The 20,822-nt window shown below is 36.9% G+C and overlaps 1 protein-coding gene across 1 annotated transcript in view; it reads right to left on the bottom strand.

Annotated features, from left to right (window-relative positions):
* Positions 1-20,822, bottom strand: part of LOC306869598 (huntingtin-interacting protein 1-related protein-like) — a 111,258-nt gene that overhangs the window by 42,805 nt on the left and 47,631 nt on the right. Inside the window, exons 6-9 of the mRNA XM_079416390.1 lie at positions 15,272-15,348; positions 13,075-13,136; positions 12,284-12,424; positions 12,050-12,107 (exon numbers count right to left, since the gene is read on the bottom strand). Coding sequence (XP_079272516.1) covers positions 12,050-12,107; positions 12,284-12,424; positions 13,075-13,136; positions 15,272-15,348 — 338 coding nt within the window. The remainder of the gene's footprint in view (positions 1-12,049; positions 12,108-12,283; positions 12,425-13,074; positions 13,137-15,271; positions 15,349-20,822) is intronic.

The following is a 20,822-nucleotide window of genomic DNA, read 5'->3' as shown; positions in this document are numbered from 1 at the left end:
TCAAAGAACAAGAGATACCCGGAATTTATACTGTAGGGCAGGGGTACTCACTATTTTTTTCATGAGAGCCGCATTGATAGGACAAAGTCAATAGGAGAGCCACTTTTACCGCAAAGTATCAAAAGTTACATCCAGTCATAAATAGCATGTCTGCTTATCAATCTGTCATCCCAACATATAATATGCAATGCAAAAAATACAAAAGGGGGGAACAAAAATCATTCTTTATCATTTACCAGTCAGATTTGTAACTGAGACAAGATGATTTCCGTTAATGAAAAGAAGCAGGATTACCTTAATGCTGGGATGAGCGGAAGTATGCATGCATTTCCTTGACTTTTTTCATGTTGTATTTGCAGCTTGTTGTTGCAATCCTTGTGAGGCATTCAAGATGTTCATTGGAGAGGCGGTTTCTCTTTTTCCTCTTTATAGTGTTCATGGTTGAGAATGTTCACTCGCAAGTGTATGTGCTCACAAAGAAGGACATCACTTTTTGCACAAGTGGCTTCAAAGTGGGAAAATCTTCTTCGGACACCAAACTCCAGAAGTGACCAACACCTGCTCTGAGTTCAACTTTGAGAATGTCTTTTGTCTGCAGTTCTACCATTTCACTTTCTACAGCAGCATGCCGTGTAGGGCAGAGCAGAGTGATAGTTGGAGTGAGAGATGACACATTCACATGGACGGGGTTTTCAATGAAGTTGAAAATCTCCTTGTGCTCATTCACATCCTTGAATCTGGATTTAAATTCCCCCCTCAGCTCTTCCAAAACATTCCCAAATTCCAGAGGTGGAAAGTAACGAATTACATTTACTCGCGCTACTGTAATTGAGTAGCTTTTTTGTGTAATTTTTTAAATCTGTAATTTTACTTAAGTATATTTTGTTTGAAGTATTGTACTTCACTACATTTTAAAACACATTTAAAAAAAAATAAAATAAAATTGCTCCCTGGAAACGACTGCAGTAAATATTGGGCAGGAGAACAAACTGGCGCTAAAACCACAAGAAAGATGCAGACGGACAAGACAGGCGTTAATGGTGCAGAACCAGCTGAAAACCAAACCCCGTCATATTCTGCTGAAGTTGAACTCGAAGGAAATGAAGTGAACCCCTGGCCATGTTTATGCTCTATTATGCAGTGTAAGCTGTGTTTGCCTAGACCAAACTAGCAGCTATAAAATCTCGACATCACCCCTTCGCAAGAATGTAGAGGTAAGGTAAATACTTGCATCATTGCATTGGTGGTTAAAATGAAGCTTTCACAGTTTAGCAAAAGGTTTTGCACAAATTAGCCAAAAAGACAGTGGTGCAGGGTGTGCGATATCGTTTGCGACAATATCGTAATTGTTGTTTTAACGATGTGCGATTTGACATTATCAGTATTTAGCAAAAAACCAAACAAAACACTCCTACAGAGTGCCGTGAAGTCTAGTAGATTAGACTAGTGCACGCGCATTTAGAGTGCGTTCTTTCACTACGTGTTTCAGTTTGTTAAAATGCATTTAAAATGATCACAAAATTGAAGATATAGGGGCAGAAAATGTATATTTATATTAGGGGTGGGCGATATGGAAAAAATATATCACGTTTTTTTTTTAGTAATATCACGATTCACGATTTTATCACGATTCTGTGTCATGTTGTTTTTTTTTTTACCATTTTGGTTTTACAAGTTGTCTGAGCATTACAGCCAAACTAGAAAGACAAAGCCTTTCAAGGTAACAAAAAACCAAAAAACAGACATGGCAGATATTTAGGCCAAAGTGGGCGAAGATAAAAATCTGTGTCATTATTTTATCTTTCTTATTAAAAAATAAGAACAAAGATACACATTACAAATACACATAATATACAAATAAAACAAACCGTGTTTAATTTTCAGGTACAATAGGTGTATTTAGCAGGAGCATTCAATGAGTTTGAATGAACAAATATATATAAAAAAAAAAAAAAAAACTACAGACTGATTCCTAAAGCAACTGTATTAAAGTTTATCAGTCAAGAATAGTGAGTTCTGTCATCTGTCTGTCAATTCTGTCATGATGTTTTATTTTTATACCATCATTTACTCAAAAGTTGTTTTAAACCTGAATGAGTTTCTTTCTTCTGCTGAACATAAATGCTATTTTGAAGAAGGTGGAAAACCAAACAGTTGCTGGTCCACAGTGACTTTCATATGATTTTTCTTTCCTACTATCAAAGTCAATGTGGACCAGAAACTGTTTGGTTACCCTCATTCTTCAAAATATCTTCTTTTGGGTTCAGCACAAGAAATTAATAGAGGTTTGAGACAGCATGTGAGTGAGTAAATAATGACAGAAATTACATTTTAGAGTGAACTATCCCTTTAATGACAGTCGACAGCACGTTTAGTTTCCTGTCCCTTTAAGACCTGCACGCATCTAATATACAGTTTTTCTCTCAACTTTACTTTCATTTTATACATAACCAACTGAGTCTATATGTAAACCTTGTGTGTTTTGACAGTATTAGCTCAAAAGATAAATTAGTTGAGTAATCAGGCGCTGTTAGACAGGCTTTTTCGTCTGCGCGCTTCGGGTGTACGGGCTCAGAAAAAGCGCACGTCAGACTAGCGTGTGAATGAAAAGTTTAACCGGCAAGGCTTTAAAACACAAATAATGTACTTTTGTGATTGCGAATAAGTGCAGTGTCCCGTGAGAGTAAATCTACCGCTGAGTTAACACTGAATGTATGTCGTGTTGTACAGTACATAGAGACGGCGGCGCCAGAACTGTATTATATCATTTCATATAGTAAATCAATATCACACGAAGAGTGCCGTTTGTCTCCAAAAATCAGCATGATAACATAGATTTTTTTTTTTTACAACAGTTCAATAAACAAAAAGTTAATTAAGAGACTTTGTTTTTGCTCTATTTCGACAACAAAAATAATCCCAAACACAGCCACAGCACAGTTTTGCATCTCTGAGCAACGTGACGGTGTTTCGTTCCTGAATGAATCAACCGTTTAAATGATTCAGTTCAGTCGCAATGACTCACTTATTAACAGTGACTTGGTGACACCTACTGGCGGTTTAAATTTCACATTTAAAGTATCGTTTGAGATAGGTTATCTTTTGACTGCAGGTTAAATGCATTCATGTCCTGCATTAAACAGTGTGTAAATACATCTAAATTCCACTTCAGATGAAGCTTCTGTGATTAGCTCATGCCGCTGGCCACTTGGTCGTTACTTTAAAAAAAAAAAAAAAAACTTATAGGCTATTTAACGAACAAAAATGCTCCAAACGTTTTTCTAAATTAACTTAAAAAAACAAAATATAATAATTTTGCCATTACACACAAAACTGAACTATTTTAATAGCTGAAACAGTAGTATAAACTCTTTTAGGAGAAGGGGAGAAAACTGAGAGACTTAGAAGGAGCTTCTTCCCCCAGGCCATTAGGCTCCTAAACTCTAACTCCGTGTCATAACATCACACGACTCCATGTAAATATCACCATATCAATAAGCTATTCATAATTATTCATAATTTTTTTCTACCTCATATTGCTGCTATTTAAATACGCTGTACAACTTTTTGCACATTCTTTTTGCACATTCCTCTTATTACTATTTAAGTCAACAACATACTGACCTGCACATTCATATTTATATTTTATTTTATTCTCTTATTTTTTCCTACTTTTCTATTTCTTAATATCTGTATACTTTATAATTGCACTGTCCTTGGAGCGGACCTGACCTACATTTCACTGCTGGTTATACCCTGTATAATTGTGTATGTGACAAATAAAAATCTTGAATCTTGAATTGAATCTTGGTGGAAAAAAAGACGGGCTCGGGTCGGTAATTCTGATAAGCTGTCGGACGTGGGCCGGGCTAGGGCCCTCGGGCCAATTTATTAAGTACTGCCGCTCCATAGTATAAACAGAGTTACTTACGTGCGATCCCCTCAAAAGTGAAAGTGAAACTAAAAAGCGATTGTGCATTCAAAAGCAGTTTCAATGCCAGGCATAGCAGCTCCCTGATGCCCACAATTTTTTATACAGTATGATTACCCAATGATAAAACTGCAAGAGAAAGTACTGAAATATATATTTATCTCCTATCTCGTATTTGGACAAAAGTGTCTGCTAAATGACAAAAGTAAAAAAGTAAAGAGTGTAAAGACCATCGACTCTACCGTGCGACTCCACCGGGCAGGGACACCGGCAAGAGGTAGTAGTAGCTTTTTATTTAATTTTCATTGATATGTTTATTATTGAAATGTTGTTGCTATATGCATGTGTCAATTTGATTTAATTTCTTTATTTTCTTAAATATGTGGGTAGATAGTATTTATAGAGTTGTAACTTTTTAGTTTTAGTTACTTTTTCTTATTTGTAAGTCGCTTTGGACAAAAGCGTCTGCTAAATGACAAAAGTAAGTAAGTAAAGTATTTATTCCCTTTAAGGAGTTCTGTAGTACACGACATTTTCTTTCCGTACACGGTATTGGGATGTGGCAGATTGCAGGGGGTATGGGGGGAAGGATCACGATGCCGGCATTGTGATGTCTATCAGCCATCGGCGATGGACGATGGCATCGTCTATCGGACCAACCCTATATGGCAAGCATGCGGGGGGAGGGCTGAGCCCATTCAGAACTATGGGAGCCTAGAGGGGAGCGTCGGCGAATGTTAAAGAGAAAACCGATTTTCTTTTAAACAAGTCGACGTAAACTACACATTCGAGTAAATTGATCAAATCGATCTATCGCCCAGCCCTAAACAGGAGATAACACTGAAATTTAGTTCTGTCATGACAACTCTCAGAGGGATTGGCATGATAATGTACATGACAATATTCATGTCTTGTTAAAGCCTTGGCGTAATAGATCTGCTACGCTGCTGCTTCTGGTGCAGAGCAAGTAAAGAGATTTGCTTCTGCCAATACATCCACAACATCCTGCTGTTAGCATGTAAGAAATACTGCTGCTGCACATGTAACATACATGAAATAACCCCCCACAAAGCAGGAGACATAAAATAGACAATACAAGCCAAAAACAAGACAAAACACCCCCGACAAGTAGATCTATTGCCAAGACATATATACTGCTGCTGCTCTGAAGAGCCATGTGAACCGCATGTATTACTATCTGTGTGTGCCTGGGCTACCACACTGACCAGCATAACGCTAGTGGTCTGTGGGCTATGTGTGCCTGGGCTACCACGCCGACCGTCTTAACACTAGTGGCCTATGATTATGGCTGCATCCGAAAAATGCTGCCTTCGGAGGACACATTCCAAGGTAGGAAGGCATCAAGGCACGTCCGAATCCAAAGTTAGCTTCACTTCCTGTCTCATGAGATACCTTCATCTGGTCGATTTTTGAAGGCAGCATGGATGTATCCTTCGCTGCCTTTGATATCCCACAATCCTGTGCGTTCCATTCCGTGACGGTTGAGCTAAAAAATAAAGATGGTGTCTGAAAGTTGCGTTTGGTGGTTAGTTTGTGTATAAATATATATTTCTGATCAACTTTTTGCATTTTTGATGTTATTTCTAGCGAGAAATTAGTATTATAGTAATTCAATATTTGTTTAGTTATCACCAAAACTCGTTCTATTTTGTTGTAGATCATTAAACCATTACGCTGCCTCAGAAGCCTGTCCGAAATCAGCTTCATGAAGTGCCTTCGTGCAAAAACGCTGCCTGCAAAGTCATTGCCTCATAAGGCAGCAAGTCAGCTGCCTAAGTTTTCGGATGCAGCCTATGTGAGCCTTGGCTACCTTGCCGACCGGCTTAACAATAGTGGCCTATGACTATGTGAGCCTTGGCTACCATGCCGACTGGCTTATGTGTAATGTTAATTAACAAATGGATATATGTTGCAATCTGATAGATAAGACCAAAGCACCCACCTGAGCAATTATCATTAAGTCATTTGATAACTGTTGTTACTTTCTCCATTTCATCAGTCCCAGTGGCAGCATAACAGCGCATTAATTCATGGTTGTACAATGATGAGACGGACAAAGTTAGCCGATGCATGCCATTTTACTCTTGTGCAGATAAAAGTGTCAGGGTTACAGTGCATAAAAACCCCTGGGTGGACTGACTTGAATGAACTGAAATAAAACAGAATATAAACGTTCTTCCTCCGTTTCCGAACTACACAGCACAGCGAGAGCACATCACAGAAACAAATTTCTCTCAACTACATTACCAATAATGCATTTCACTCAGGATTACAACAACCGTAGATAGTGATCTTAAGCAATAACACTTATTTCTCTTCTCCCGCAACACTGTCATTGATATGACTGCAATAAGCGCATGCTTCTGACACTGCGTGCAGGTGGAATCGACCGCACACTCAGCACAGCTAATGAAACATCAACCTTAGAATTCAGAGGTGGGTAGAGTACCCAAAAACTGTACTCAAGTAAAAGTAAAAGTACTTCTAGAAATATTTACTCAAGTAAAAGTAAAAGTAATAGTCTGAATAGTTACTTGAGTAAGAGTAAAAAAGTATCGGATAAAAAAAAATAACTACTCAAGTAGTTAGTTACTAGTTACTTTGGATCATATAGGTACTGAATATAGTCTATTTTTATTTAGATATATAGATTACATTTATGTAATGTGTATACACACACACACAGCCGTTCAATATATATATATATATATATATATATATATATATATATATATATATATATTTTTTTTTTTTTTTTTTTTTTTTTTTAATGTAATTTATTTCAGTGATGCAAATCAGAATTTTCATCAGCCTTTACCCCAGTCTTCAGAGTCACATAATCCTTCAGAAATCATGATGATTTATTATCAGTGCTGCTCTTTTTAGCTTTCTATTCATCAAAGAATACTGAACAAAATGTCACAGGTTCCAAAAAATATTAAGCAGCAAAACTGTTTCCAACACTGGTAATAAATTGATATATTATAATGATTTCTGAAGGATCATATGACTCCGAAAACTGGAGTAACAGCTGATGAAAATTCTGACTTGCATCACTGAATTAAATTATATTTTAAAGTAAATTAATTATGTATTATCCTATAACCTCTGAAAACTCCTCACATGGCTGCTCTGAACATAACGAAACAAATGCATATTGACGGATCTTCTGTTCTGCAAAATGTAAACAAATGTAGCCTATATTTTTGCAAGCATAAATATTGTAAAAATATGAATATTAATTGTGTCTAGAACAGGCCGCACGCCGCTGCGCAGAGCTAACGCAAGTTCCGCAGGTGTTCATTTCATACTCTGTGACAGCTTATTTAATGTATAAATTATACATTGTATTTAATGTAAGGTACATGTACAACGAACTGGTAGTGTCATAGTGGTATCGTGGCCTATACCTGTGGAAAAGTAGACAGCACACGCGGTGTTCATCTAATAAAAGATCTTCATATACCTCTACCAAACAAGCCTTTGCAGATTTGCTTTCAACTGACTGTAGATCCAAAGCCACGTCTTCAGCGCTCTTGATGTTCTTAAACTCTCTGTTATCTGAGTGAGAACCGCTTCAGAGACTCAGCGCGTGCGGCAGGGAACTGAACGAATCATTCAAACTGATTCGCGAACCGATTCACTGGTTTGCCAACTGGTTTGAATGAATGAATGAATGAATGAATGAATGATGCATTTATATAGCGCATTTATTGTGTATTGCCGTACACCCAAAGCGCTTTACAATCATGTGGGGGTCTCTCCTCAACCACCACCAGTGTGCAGCATCCACTTGGATGATGCGACGGCAGCCACAGGACAACGGCGCCAGTGCGCTCACCACACACCAGCTACAGGTGGAGAGGAGAGAGTGATAGAGCCAATCAAGTGGATTGGTAAAGCCTTTAAACAGAATCGACTCAAAAGAATGAATGGGCATCGTTCATTGCCCAGAGAAAAGTAGAAGGCGCGTTTGGAATAAACTGAAGCATTTTTAACTTGTATTGCATTAAGATAAAGTAACGAGAGGAGAGTCGCCCACAGTAACGAAGTAAAAGTACCGTTTTTTTCTCTAAAAATATACTTGAGTAAGAGTAAAAGTACCCATTTTAAAATATACTCTAAAAGTATTAGTTACCCAAAAAATGTACTCAAGTAAATGTAACAAAGTAAATGTAACTCGTTACTACCCACCTCTGTTAGAATTATACGAACATGACATTGAGATTACGCCACTGGATATGGCGAACCCCAGTTGAAATGCATACATAAGAATGCTCATTTCATTTAACCCGTTTCAAGTCCGTTACTATCAGTGTGTTCTCAGAGCGAGACATGCTTTACATGCTCTAGACTGCATTTTGCTCCAGCTATATAAACACAGATTCGTAAACGCTGCTGCTTATATGCTTAATATTTCGCTCCTGCATACAATGCTAACTGCTAACATGACACTTAGTGTAAACTGTTTATGACTGCTCATTTTTTTAATTCACTTAGGCAGACCAATATACACAGCAATATGGATTAAAAGAGCATTCAATTATTTTAGATGTGGACGCTGCAACTGCTACAGCAAGCACTAGTCATGTATTTGAATGTTGAGCAGCGAGCTCATTGGCTACCGATACAGAAGAGAACCAATCAGATGTGCAATGTGATAATGATGTCATTGTCACATTGAGTTAGATCTATCAGACTGCGCTGTCTTCATGCCAGAACTTTGTATTAGTCAAGTTAGCAGAGCTGAATTTGTGAAAATTTGTGCAAGCTCGGTTCACGAAACATGGAGTTTTCAACCCGTGGGTGCCACTTAAGTGAGGTGCGAGAAAAGTGATTGGATGCATACATAATTATATAGGCCCTTTTATACATGCTTTATACGTTAACATATTCTCAGTTATTAATGACACGTTTCGCACAAAAGAGCCGTCCAGTCCATATAAAGTTGCTACAACTTTATTTTCAAAATATTTTGATTTTATTCTCATTATTTCTGTTTTATTCTCAAAATATTATGATTTCATTCTCGTAATAATTCAACTTCATTCTCGAAATATGACTAATTTCGCAATCTTACTTTTTTATTATTTTTTAACGTGGCACTAAAACGCTGTCATAGTTTTATAATGTACTATAATAAACTGAGGGGCAAATAATATCTGCCACCAAGTATACATTTTATCTAACGATATTTTCACTTCAAGATGAATTAAGCCATTTCTAAAAAAAACACTGTTGCTATTTGAAATTGAGACTCAAACACAAGCCTACCCCAAAAAACCCCACACCTATCATTCATTGCTCCTCCCCCAAACTCACAAACACGCTATGCAACACAGGCAATGACTAAGAGCTGGCACATCAGACTGCTCAAGTATGGAGGAATCAGTCCTATTACAATAGCTAATATTACAACAACAGCATAGCAAAAATGATCTATATATATATATACACACAGTGGTGTGAAAAAAGTGTTGGCCCCCTTCCTGATTTTTTTTATTTTTTTGCATGTTTGTCACACTTTAATGTTTCAGATCATCAAACAAATTTAAATATTGAAGGGAAAACAAAATCCAAACCCATTTGGCCCCGTGTGAAAAAGTGCTTGCCCCCTAAACCTAATAACTGGTTGGGCCACCCTTAGCAGCAACAACTGCAATCAACCATTTACAATAACTTGCAATGAGTCTTACAGCGCTGTGGAGGAATTTTGGCCCACTCATCTTGGCAGAATTGTTGTAATTGAAGGATTTTTGAGCATGAACCGCCTTTTTAAGGTCATGCCACAGCATCTCAATAGGATTCAGGTCAGGACTTTGACTAGGCTACTCCAAAGTCTTCATTTTGTTTTTCTTCAGCCATTCAGAGGTGGATTTGCTGGTGTGTTTTGAATCATTGTCCTGCTGCAGAACCCAAGTTCGCTTCAGCTTGAGGTCACAAACAGATGGCCGGACATTGTCCTTCAGGATTTATCATCACAGCAAGTCTTCCAGGTCCTGAAGCAGCAAAACAGCCCCAGACCATCACACTACCACCACCATATTTTACTGTTGGTATGATGTTCTTTTTCTGAAATGCTGTGTTACTTTTACGCCAGATGTAATGGGACACACACCTTCCAAAAAGTTCAACTTTTGTCTCGTCAGTCCACAGAGTATTTTCCCAAAAGTCTTGGGGATCATCGAGACGAGCCTTTATGTTCTTTTTGCTCAGCAGCGGTTTTCGTCTTGGAACTCTGCCATGCAGGCCATTTTTGCCCAGTCTCTTTCTTATGGTAGAGTCATGAACACTGACCTTAACTGAGGCAAGTGAGGCCTGCAGTTCTTTTGATGTTGTTGTGGGGTCTTTTGTGACCTCTTGGATGAGTTGTCGCTGCGCTCTTGGGGTAATTTTGGTCGGCCGGCCATTCCTGGGAAGGTTCACCACTGTTCCATGTTTTCGCCATTTGTGGATAATGGCTCTCACTGTGGTTCACTGGAGTCCCAAAGTTTTAGAAATGGCTTTATAACTTTTTCCAGACTGATAGATCTCAATTACTTTCTTTCTCATTTGTTCCTGAATTTCTTTGGATCTCAACATGATGTGTAGCTTTTGAGGATCTTTTAGTCTACTTCACTTTGTCAGGCAGGTCCTATTTATGTGATTTCTCGATTGCGAACAGGTGTGGCAGTAATCAGGCCTGGGTGTGGCTAGAGAAACTGAACTCAGGTGTGATAAACCACAGTTATGTTTTAACAGTGGGGGGGTGGGGGTGGCAAACACTTTTTCACACAGGGCCATGTGGGTTTGGATTTTGTTTTCCCTTCATAAAAAAAACCCCCTTCATTTAAAAACTGCATGTTGTGTTTACTTGTGTTATCTTTGATTAATATTTAAATTTGTTTGATGAGCTGAAACATTAAAGTGTGACAAACATGCAAAAAAAAAAAAATAAAAAAAAATCAGGAGGGGGGCCAACACTTTTTTTTCACACCACTGTGTGTATGTATATGTATATGTATGTATATATATATATATATATATATATATATATATATATATATATATATATATATATATATATATATATATATATATATATATATATATATATATATATATATATATGTATATATATATATATATATATATATATATATTCAAAGATGATCATTAATAATCATTATAAATTGCGCATAAGAACAGAAAACAAAAAACAGCAAAAAAAAAAAACAATAGTAAAAAAAATTATCTGTAATGTATTACACATAGATAAGTCATTCTCATAACTTGTTGACTTATAGGGGCAGTAAAAAAAAAAAACTGCATTTACTCATCCTCATTCACTGATTGAGCTAGACAAAATTACAAGAGAGGCCCATCTGTTTACAGAAACAAATGTGTTAGCAGCTTTCCAATATTAACATGGGTCCTAACTCTTGCCTGATCTTGACCCTTCTTTTTCTAGTTATATTCCTAGTAATGACCCATCTCCCTTTCTACAAATCATCCGCTTGCTCAGTCTCTCTCCTCCACCATCATGAGGCTATTACACAAGGCTATTGTATGACTACTTGGAATATTGGACCGTTTTTATGACCATTTGCATCCTTTTCAGGTTTGAAAAGCTTTAGTCCTCATTTATTGTAATGGCACAGAAAAGAGTGACCAGTCTTTAGAACTTCTGCTTAGGTGTTCCACAGAATAAAGAAAATCATACAAGTTAAAAACAACCCACTTAAATATAATATACTATATAAATAGTATATTTCAACAACATTAAATCCACATGAGATCGCAAATGGACCTATAATAACTGTTCTGGGAATGTTACTAGGCAACGTCCTTGACACCAGAACATTCTGGGAAAATAAAATTTCTTGCAGGGAACATGAGGGTGAGAAAATGATCACAAAATTAGCATTTTGGGGTGAACTTAAAGTGAAAGTTAAATCAACCATGAATTATAGGAATGAATTTATCCACATGTAACATTTTGTTTTCTATTCCCTGCATTTCTGTTTCCTGCAAGCACTTCTGCATGGTAAATGCAGAATAGCTACAGTCAAAATAAAATGTTCTGCTTTAATCAAATTTGAAAATTCTTGAATGTACCTGTGGAACTGCTCATGAAAGCGTTCACGGTGTCCCTGAAGTGTGTCTGCTGGTAAACCTGTCAACAAGAACATTAATTATCTCAGAGTATTAACAAACAGGAAGTCCAGAAAGTGTCTCCAATGCGTCATTATTATTAAGACATTTCCAACAACATTCAGTTTTTAATATGATTACTGGAATGAAATCACATTTAATATGATTACTGGCCCATGACGGAGCTAGAACTCTTACAGGCGTGCAGTTTGAAGAGCAGTTTGACAGTGTAGTGGTAGAGGTGACTGCAGTCCTGGATGACCTGGATAAGAGGTGCTAGTTTACACTGGCCTGACGTCAGTGTGGAGATAGCAATGGACATATTAAGCTGGCGAAGCACTAGGAATATAAAGAATAATTTAACTTAGTACCAGATAATGCAAGATTATCCCCCGCTCACACACACACACATAGAAAACTAAAAGTGTTGAACTTCAATATCTAGCATGTCTTTTTTTAAACTTGATTTCCTGCTGATTTGCATATTTGCTAAAATCACAAATTATTTTGGGGGAAAAAAAATTAAAATGACTGCACGGTTATATGCTTAGAAAAACAAGGCTGATTTTGGTATGCCAGAAACATTTACAAACACATTTGCTAATTCAGTGATGAGCCAAAGCCAAAGGCGCGACTGTGGAAAGAGAAAATAAATTAATTAAGATGCTTAATGATATTTAAAGTCTTTAATTTAATGACTAAATATTTCACGCAACAAAGTAACATGTAAATGTTTTTTTCTTAATTAAAATAATTATTTAAAATAAAACATTTCAGACATATTTTAATGTAATATACTAGTAGTATATTATTTTCAAATATCATTATTATTCTTATTTTCATTATTATTAGACAGAATGATCTTTTTATAATTCATACATATTAATTATGTATTCCACTACTGACTGTTACAATAATTAATAATTAATAATTGCATTGAAAAGGGTTGTGGACATATTAAATATAAATCATAAAAACTGAACACTCACCAGCTTCTGCTAATCGAAGCTCTGTATCCATGTAATCAAACACTTCTACTGTGAGCTGGAACCTGGAGCAGGAAGCAAAAAAAACCTTTTAGTTAATGTCTTAACGTTAGCTGTGTAGAACATACAATGCCAATAGTAAGATAGCACACTAAGTACATTTACAGGTGCAATAAAAATAGAGCTACAGTTGTGTAATTGAGCTGCCTGTCCAAATATACTTGATATAATTTATAATTATACATTATTATATATACAGGTACATCTAAAAAAAAAAAATTAGAATATCGTGAAAATGTTCCTTTTTTCTTGTAGCTTATTTCAAAAAGTGAAACTTTAAAATATTTTAGATTCATTACATGTAAAGTAAAACATTTCAAAAGTTTTTTGTTTTAATTTTGATGATTAGAGCTTACAGCTAATGAAAGTCAAAAATCAGTATCTCAAAATATTAGAATATTTACATTTGAGTTTCAATTAATGACCATCCATACAGTATAAATTCCGGATATCTCTTGTTCTTTGAAACCACAATAATGGGGAAGACTGCTGACTTGGCAATGGTCCAGAAGACGAACATTGACGCATTCCACAAAGAGGGTAAGTCACAGAGGGTCATTACTGAAAGGTGTGGCTGTTTACAGAGTGCTGTATCAAAGCATATTAAATGCAAAGTTGACAAAGGAAGAATTTGGGTAGGAAAAGGTGCACAAGCAACAGGGATGACCGCAAGCTTGAGAATACTGTCAAGCAAAGCTGATTCAAACACTTGGGAGAGCTTCACAAGGAGTGAACTGAAGCTGGAGTCAGTGCATCAAGAGTCACCACGCTCAGACGTCTTCAGGAAAAGGGCTACCAAGCCACTTCTGAACCAGAGACAACGTCAGAAGCGTCTAACCTGGGCTGTGGAGAAAAAGAACTGGACTGTTGCTCAGTGGTCCAAAGTCCTCTTTTCAGATGGAAGTAAATTTTGCATTTCATTTGGAAATCAAGGTCCCAGAGTCTGAAGGAAGAGTGGAGAGTCACAGAATCCATGTTGCTTGAAGTCCAGTGTGAAGTTTCCACAGTCAGTGATGATTTGGGCTGCCATGTCATTTTAGAGCACTTCATGCTTCCTTCTGCTGACAAGCTTTATGGAGACGCTGATTTCATTTTCCAGCAGGACTTGGCACCTGCCCACACTGCCAAAGGTACCAAAAGCTGGTTCAATGACCATGGTGTTACTGTGCTTGATTGGCCAGCAAACTCGCCTGACCTGATCCCCATAGAGAATCTATGGGGTATTGTCAAGAGGAAGACGAGAGACACCAGACCCAACAATGCAGAAGGCCGCTATCAAAGCAACCTGGGCTTCCATTACACCTGAGCAGTGCCACAGGCTGATTGCCTCCATGCCACGCCGCATTGATGCAGTAATTCATGCAAAAGGAGGCCCAACCAAGTATTGAGTGCATACAAATTAACATACTTTTCAGAAGCCTGACATTTCTGTTTAAAATATCCTTTTTTTATTGATCTTATGTAATATTCTAATTTTCTGAGACACAGAATTTTGGGTTTTCATTATCTGTAAGCCATAATCATCAAAATTTCAAGAAATAAAGGCTTGGAATGTTTCACTCTATGTGTAATGAATCTATATAATATATGGGTTTCACTTTCTGAAATGAGTGACAAAAAATATTGACCTTTTTCACGATATTCAAATTTTTTGAGATGTACCTGTAAATAAATCTAAAGAGCGCTAAAAAGATTATAGAATTTTGGATAATGGTGAGGTCCTGAACATACAATAAACATCAAAACAAGAGTCCTAGAACATATGATTTGTGACATTACCCATCCCCCCACAATGAATAAGTGGAAAGAGGAGAGGATTATGGATCTCAGAAGGAATGGATAAGAAGATGAGGCGACCTCCATGATGGTGTAGCCAGCAAAGCCTTCGGAGGACCACCATGGAGCAGGTTGGTTTACTTATTATAAAAATAATTATATGATTCTTTATTTCATTCTAACCAGTAATCTTTTGGAAAGGAGACCACAGAACTACGGAATGTGAGTGAGGGGGAAAAAAAAACAACCAAAAAGACACGACAGATGTCCAGAACGAGAATGAGAAAAAAAAGTCAACAAATTCTATTGCTGTTGAGATATAATACTAAAGAAATAAATACAAATTAAATGGAATTTCACTTACACATTATTTATGTCTGTTCCTGCTGTACGCTCCAGGACTTCATCTGTGGCTTCTAGACTGGCTGGGATTTCAGAATGCTGCAAAGAGAACACAGAGAAATTTTTAATTCAAATAAATGAGACTATCCTCATGATTACACACTAGAATCCAAAATGCCTCATTTTTATTTTATGTACAAATTCAACTTTATTTTTAAAAGTTTTAAAACTTTATTTCACATGAGCTTTGCATTTGGCCTATATCAAGATGGTTGATATTTCCTTCCCTGGCATATCAACCATCAACAAATTTTACAAAATAATTTAATACCATACAATATCATACACCATATGGCCATGGTCATATGTGAGCACCCCTTTCAAATGAACCATTTTTCAGTTGAATTAAAGCAATAATTTGTCTTCTAAAAATGTCATGTAAGTGGTTTAGTCTACACAAATATATGATATATATGAACAGAGAGATGAAGACTGTGGCTTGACTAAGCAAACACCATACTGCAAAAACCCTATTTAAGTAACAATAGTAAAGATCTGACACTACTGTTTATTATTGTTTTGCTATTTGAAATCCTCCTGCTCCAATACATAGAGAGGATCATGTCACATAGATAGGAAAGAGCTTAAAGTGTGACATTATTAAGAATTAACGTCATAATCATATTACTCTCATTTCGATCTCATTTTGAGTTGGACAAGAAGTCCAGACAGTTCAGTGGTTTACTAGAGAGGAATATTCCATCAACAGAACCATACAGATGTCATTACAAGATTACAAGTCACTGTGTAGTGTAACTTTTGAAAAATAGTTTTTTAATTGCCTTCCTTGTGATCCTAATACCATATCTATATTGGACGCGAGTGCTGTTGTGTCATGTCGTGAATCCATTTCCCTTTCAGGTCAGAAGCAGCATGAATGCTTGGAGTATGTCAGAAATCGAAGGGGCCATCAGTTAACCGTTTACTTTGTTGTGTCAATCTGTGTCGCATCCAGTGTAGACAGAATCACTGACTATAATGGGGTTTTGTTGTCTATAGCAACATTGCACCACTCGCATCCGGTGTAAACACTGGGTAAAATTGCTAAATATATTCTGTGGAAGGTGTAGGACCAAGAAATGTTCGTCCAATCAAAACGTTCGGTCCGAGCGTTTTAATTGTCTTTCCTACCTGCCTGTCAACGCATGTATTTGCATACCTCTGCGCACCCTGTTCGCGAAGACACGATTCGTCATCAGCGCATTCATGCATGCTGTGCAGACAAAGCGAGAATGGCAGGCAAACATCAACAACCCAATCTTCCTTCCTGGTACTGTAGTACTTTTACTAACTGTGCTATGAAGTTTTCTCACCGGTGAATGACACATGATGTAGCCCAGCAGTTCCCAATTCCAGTCCGTCTGTTTAGTTAACGCAGCCAATTCACATAACCAGCTCGTTAGAAGAGAGCTATGTGCATGAACTGTGTTTCGATTGACATGATCCCTACACAGTGTTCACTGCTCCCTACTCCCTGAGCAGGGAAAATCCATTGAAGTTTATTTCACTTCGGAACATTCATTCACGGATTGCGCAGCGTCTTCACACACAGATAAAACTTACTAGAGAAGTGTGAAGTGTGACATAATATTCTGTAAATAAATACAATTCAAATTCACGTCTCGCACACTTTAATGCCCTTTGTATGGAACACATATGCTCGTTTTGAACTGGAATCTTGGTGAATATCTGGTGATGTCCACTTCGCAGGGGACTTATGACTTACGGTCGAATAGAACAACCGCCGGACGTGATAAGATATACATATGAAATGTGCAGAGCGGGGAGGGCGCGAGGACTGTAGTTGGGAACCATTGATGTAGCCTATTGTAGTAATTTATTGTTGTCTCTGGTATTCTGCTCTTTGAGCGTATGTGCATTCAGGGGGCATGGCTTTGTACAGCGATTGCAGGGAGGGTGGGACGTTCGCTTTCAGTACTATCAGGCTAAAGTTAGCATTTCCCGAGATCTCCTATTGCACCTTTAAGGCAATAACATGCATGCATGTTGCTATAGGCTTATTCGGTTATTATTGCCAAATTCTATTTGGGCCTTCATGCTTGACACACAGCAGCTCTGTATAACTGATATTGGCTTTTTTTATTGGTTTTATTTTCTTCTTTTTATTCAAAATATTCCCAAACGTGTTAACTATATCATGAAATCTCGATTCTCAAATATGTGTAAGTAAATGCATTTTGCACTTTTATAGATTATGTTAGTTGATCTAGAATGGGTGATGGGCACAGTAGCCTAATAGTGTAATCTATTAACTATGCATAAAAACCTGACTTTTTACTTAAGTACCAGATATTGGTGTCATGCCATAAAATTATACGCTCAACAGAATTTTGTGTGATTGGTTACAATATGCAGCACTGTAAAAACGCATCTGTCTCTGGCTCAGCGCCAGCCAGCGAACGCAGATTTGAATTTAGCAGCTGATGCTGTGCCGCACTGCACATTCTAATTGGTGCTTGTATGAAAAAAAATAAATCCATGCATTCAAAATCCACTTGGCTCAAAAATCTGAGGGGGCATGTGCATGACACCTCTGGTTTTGGTCACTATAATGGTGATATGAAATTTTGAAGAAAAAAACCCTTTTGGATGTTCCCTTTCGACCTAGATGTTTGCTTGCTTCATGATTTTTCTTTCTGGTTTGCTAAGATGAACAGTCAATCAGAGCAATTGACACCAACAGCGCTAATGTCGATTTAGCATTCTTTTTAGGGGAAATTGTGATGCATTTTATTTTTCTGAATTTTTTTATTAATAGAATGTTCAAACAAACAGCATTTATTTGAAATAAAAATCTTTTCTAACATTATAAATGTCTTTGTCACTTTTAATCAATTTAATGGATCCTTGATGAATGAAAGTTTTTTTTTTTTTTTTTTTTTTCCCTTACTTACCTTTACTTTTGAATGGTAGTATATCACGGTTTCCACAAAAATATGAAGCAGCATATTTTTTTAAATATTAATAATAATCAGAAATGTTTCTTGACCAACAAATCAGCTTATCAGAATGATTTCTGAAGGATCATTTAACACTGAAGACTGGAGAAAATTCAGCTTCAAATTGTACAATATATTTGTGTAGACAAAAAAGTTGTTTTAAATTGTAATTATATTTCACAGTTTTCTTTGTTTGTTTATTTTAATCAAATAAATGCAGCCTTGGTAAGCAGAAGAGACATTCAAAAACATTAAAAGGTCTATTTTGATCATAAGAGGATTCATTTAATCATTCAGAACAGTGATGCAGTCAAAAATTCTTACAAATAAAAAAAAAAAAAATTATATATATATATATAATTCCTTCAAGCTTAATTTACCAATTTCCCTTTAAGCAGCATAAATGTGTACACATTTTTTTAAACATGCAATTTTGCCAATGGTTGTGCCTTATGAGACAAATTTCGGAAATTGTAAAAGAGCCTTGGATAAGAAGAAAATGTTGCGTCACAGCTCTGGCAGTGTGTCTGAAGAACCTACAATATATTAGCAGCCATCTGACCTAAGAGACACTGTCAATCGGGATTAGGGTTTTGGCTACAGTGTACATCATACAGTACAACATTAAAGACGGTTAATGCTGCACAGTCCGTCTGGGCTTTTCATGCAAGATCTCACCAAGCTTAAATTGTACAAACTTTAATCATCTCCTGTCTGTCTTCTAGAGCCCGACACACTCTCATTGCAATTCATAACTGTTTTACATTTTGGTTAATTAGTGGCTAATAGGGATGGGCGATATGGCCTAAAACATTTATCACCAAAAGAACAAAACCCTGTTTGAGTTGTGCATTTAGGTCTGTATTTTACTGCATTAACGTGCTTCAATAGAAATTTGAAGGAAATCGCTATGTTTATCCACCACATATGAGGGGTGGACCTATAGTAAAAATACATTTTCATTCGACTGTATTTCATATTTTGAAATGAGATATCAAAGACTGCCCATTTTTAAATTTATGTCAACAGTAAGTATTTTGTAGAAAGATGGAGGCCTGTCTGAAAAGTAAATACACTCACTTAGTCTGAACAGCGATGATATTTGGATTTATAAGGTCTAGATTTATGATGTCAGGACGCTTCAGAGCTGTGTCACGTCCGTAACGTTTTAAAGATTAAGTTCATTTCATATAGTAATTATTAATCAATTAACTTGAAACTTTCTGTACAAAGCCAACCTATGGCCATGCTAATTATGATCAACAGCTCATCTCCATTAATTGCTCTTATCAACCATAATAATGCGTGACGCTTCATATTAAATCATATGCATACTGGCATGCATGTTTACCACGTTGCTGATGACTGAAAGCCTGTGTATGGCTATACTGCTGTGATCTGTTTCAGGCTTTCCATATCATAACATTTTAGAAATTAATTCATTGTACTATCTCAGAAATTGCATATTTTGGGAAGTCGTGGCCTAATGGTTAGAGAGTCGGACTCGAAATCGAAAGGTTGTGGGTTCGAGTCCCCAGCCGGCAGGGATTGTAGGTGGGGGGGAGTGAATGTCCAGCGCTCTCTCCACCCTCAATACCACGACTGAGGTGCCCTTGAGCAAGGCACCGAACCCCCAATTGCTCCCCGGGCGCCGCAGCATGGCTGCCCACTGCTCCGGGTGTGTGTTCATGGTGTGTGTGTGTGTGTGTGTGCATTTGTTCACTACTCACTGCTGTGTGTGTGCACTTGGATGGGTTAAACGCAGAGCACCAATTTCGAGTATGGGTCACCATACTTGACAATACGTCACGACTTTCACTTTCATTTAACGAGAACATCGCGGGGATTTAGACTGCTTTGCTGTTTGGGTCAGAAATGCACAGGCGGACTGAAGGAAAAAAATCGCCAAAACTATTTTAAATGTCATATAATGTTCATTGTTAATATTATTATCTTATTTAAACTTTGTATGTGTTTCAAACAAACTTGTGTCGCTATCTGCATTGCATTCATGCAGAGAGCAAGATTTTGCGTGTTCGGCTCGCGCATGCTGAGTGCGACGCACGCTCAAGAGATGTGGGCTACATCATTCTTATTTGTCTACATTTTTAATTTTTTTTGGGTTTTATTTTGTATCATTGCATGTTAAAAAATAATTCACTATGTTATGTAGATGCAAAATGCTAGACTGCGAATAAGATTAGCTACAGTTTCACATTTTATAAATATTTGAACAATATATTCAGCATATTTAACAACCTGTTTTGTATCTTTATTTAATGCATAAGCGATTTATTTAAACAAGTTTATGAGGCTATGCTCTAGAGTCTAGACTATTATTCATATTCAAGTGTTTGTGCGGAAAAGAATGCGCATTCATGACAGTGAGGTGCTCGCGCGGATCACTTGCATTTTTTCCTGATAATGAAACAACTTAAAATAATAATAATAAAAAAAGAAAACTTAAAATCGGGGCTCCTCACATACATGAGAAATATATCTCAGGGTTCTACGCTTAATTTTCTTTTTAGGAGCGCTTGTGCCTTGAGCGCT

The sequence above is a fragment of the Barbus barbus genome, assembly GCF_936440315.1.
Source record: "Barbus barbus genome assembly, chromosome: 5".
In the NCBI taxonomy this organism is placed as follows: domain Eukaryota; kingdom Metazoa; phylum Chordata; class Actinopteri; order Cypriniformes; family Cyprinidae; genus Barbus; species Barbus barbus.
Note: the sequence above shows the minus strand (reverse complement) of the source record. Positions and strands in the feature narration are given on the sequence as shown.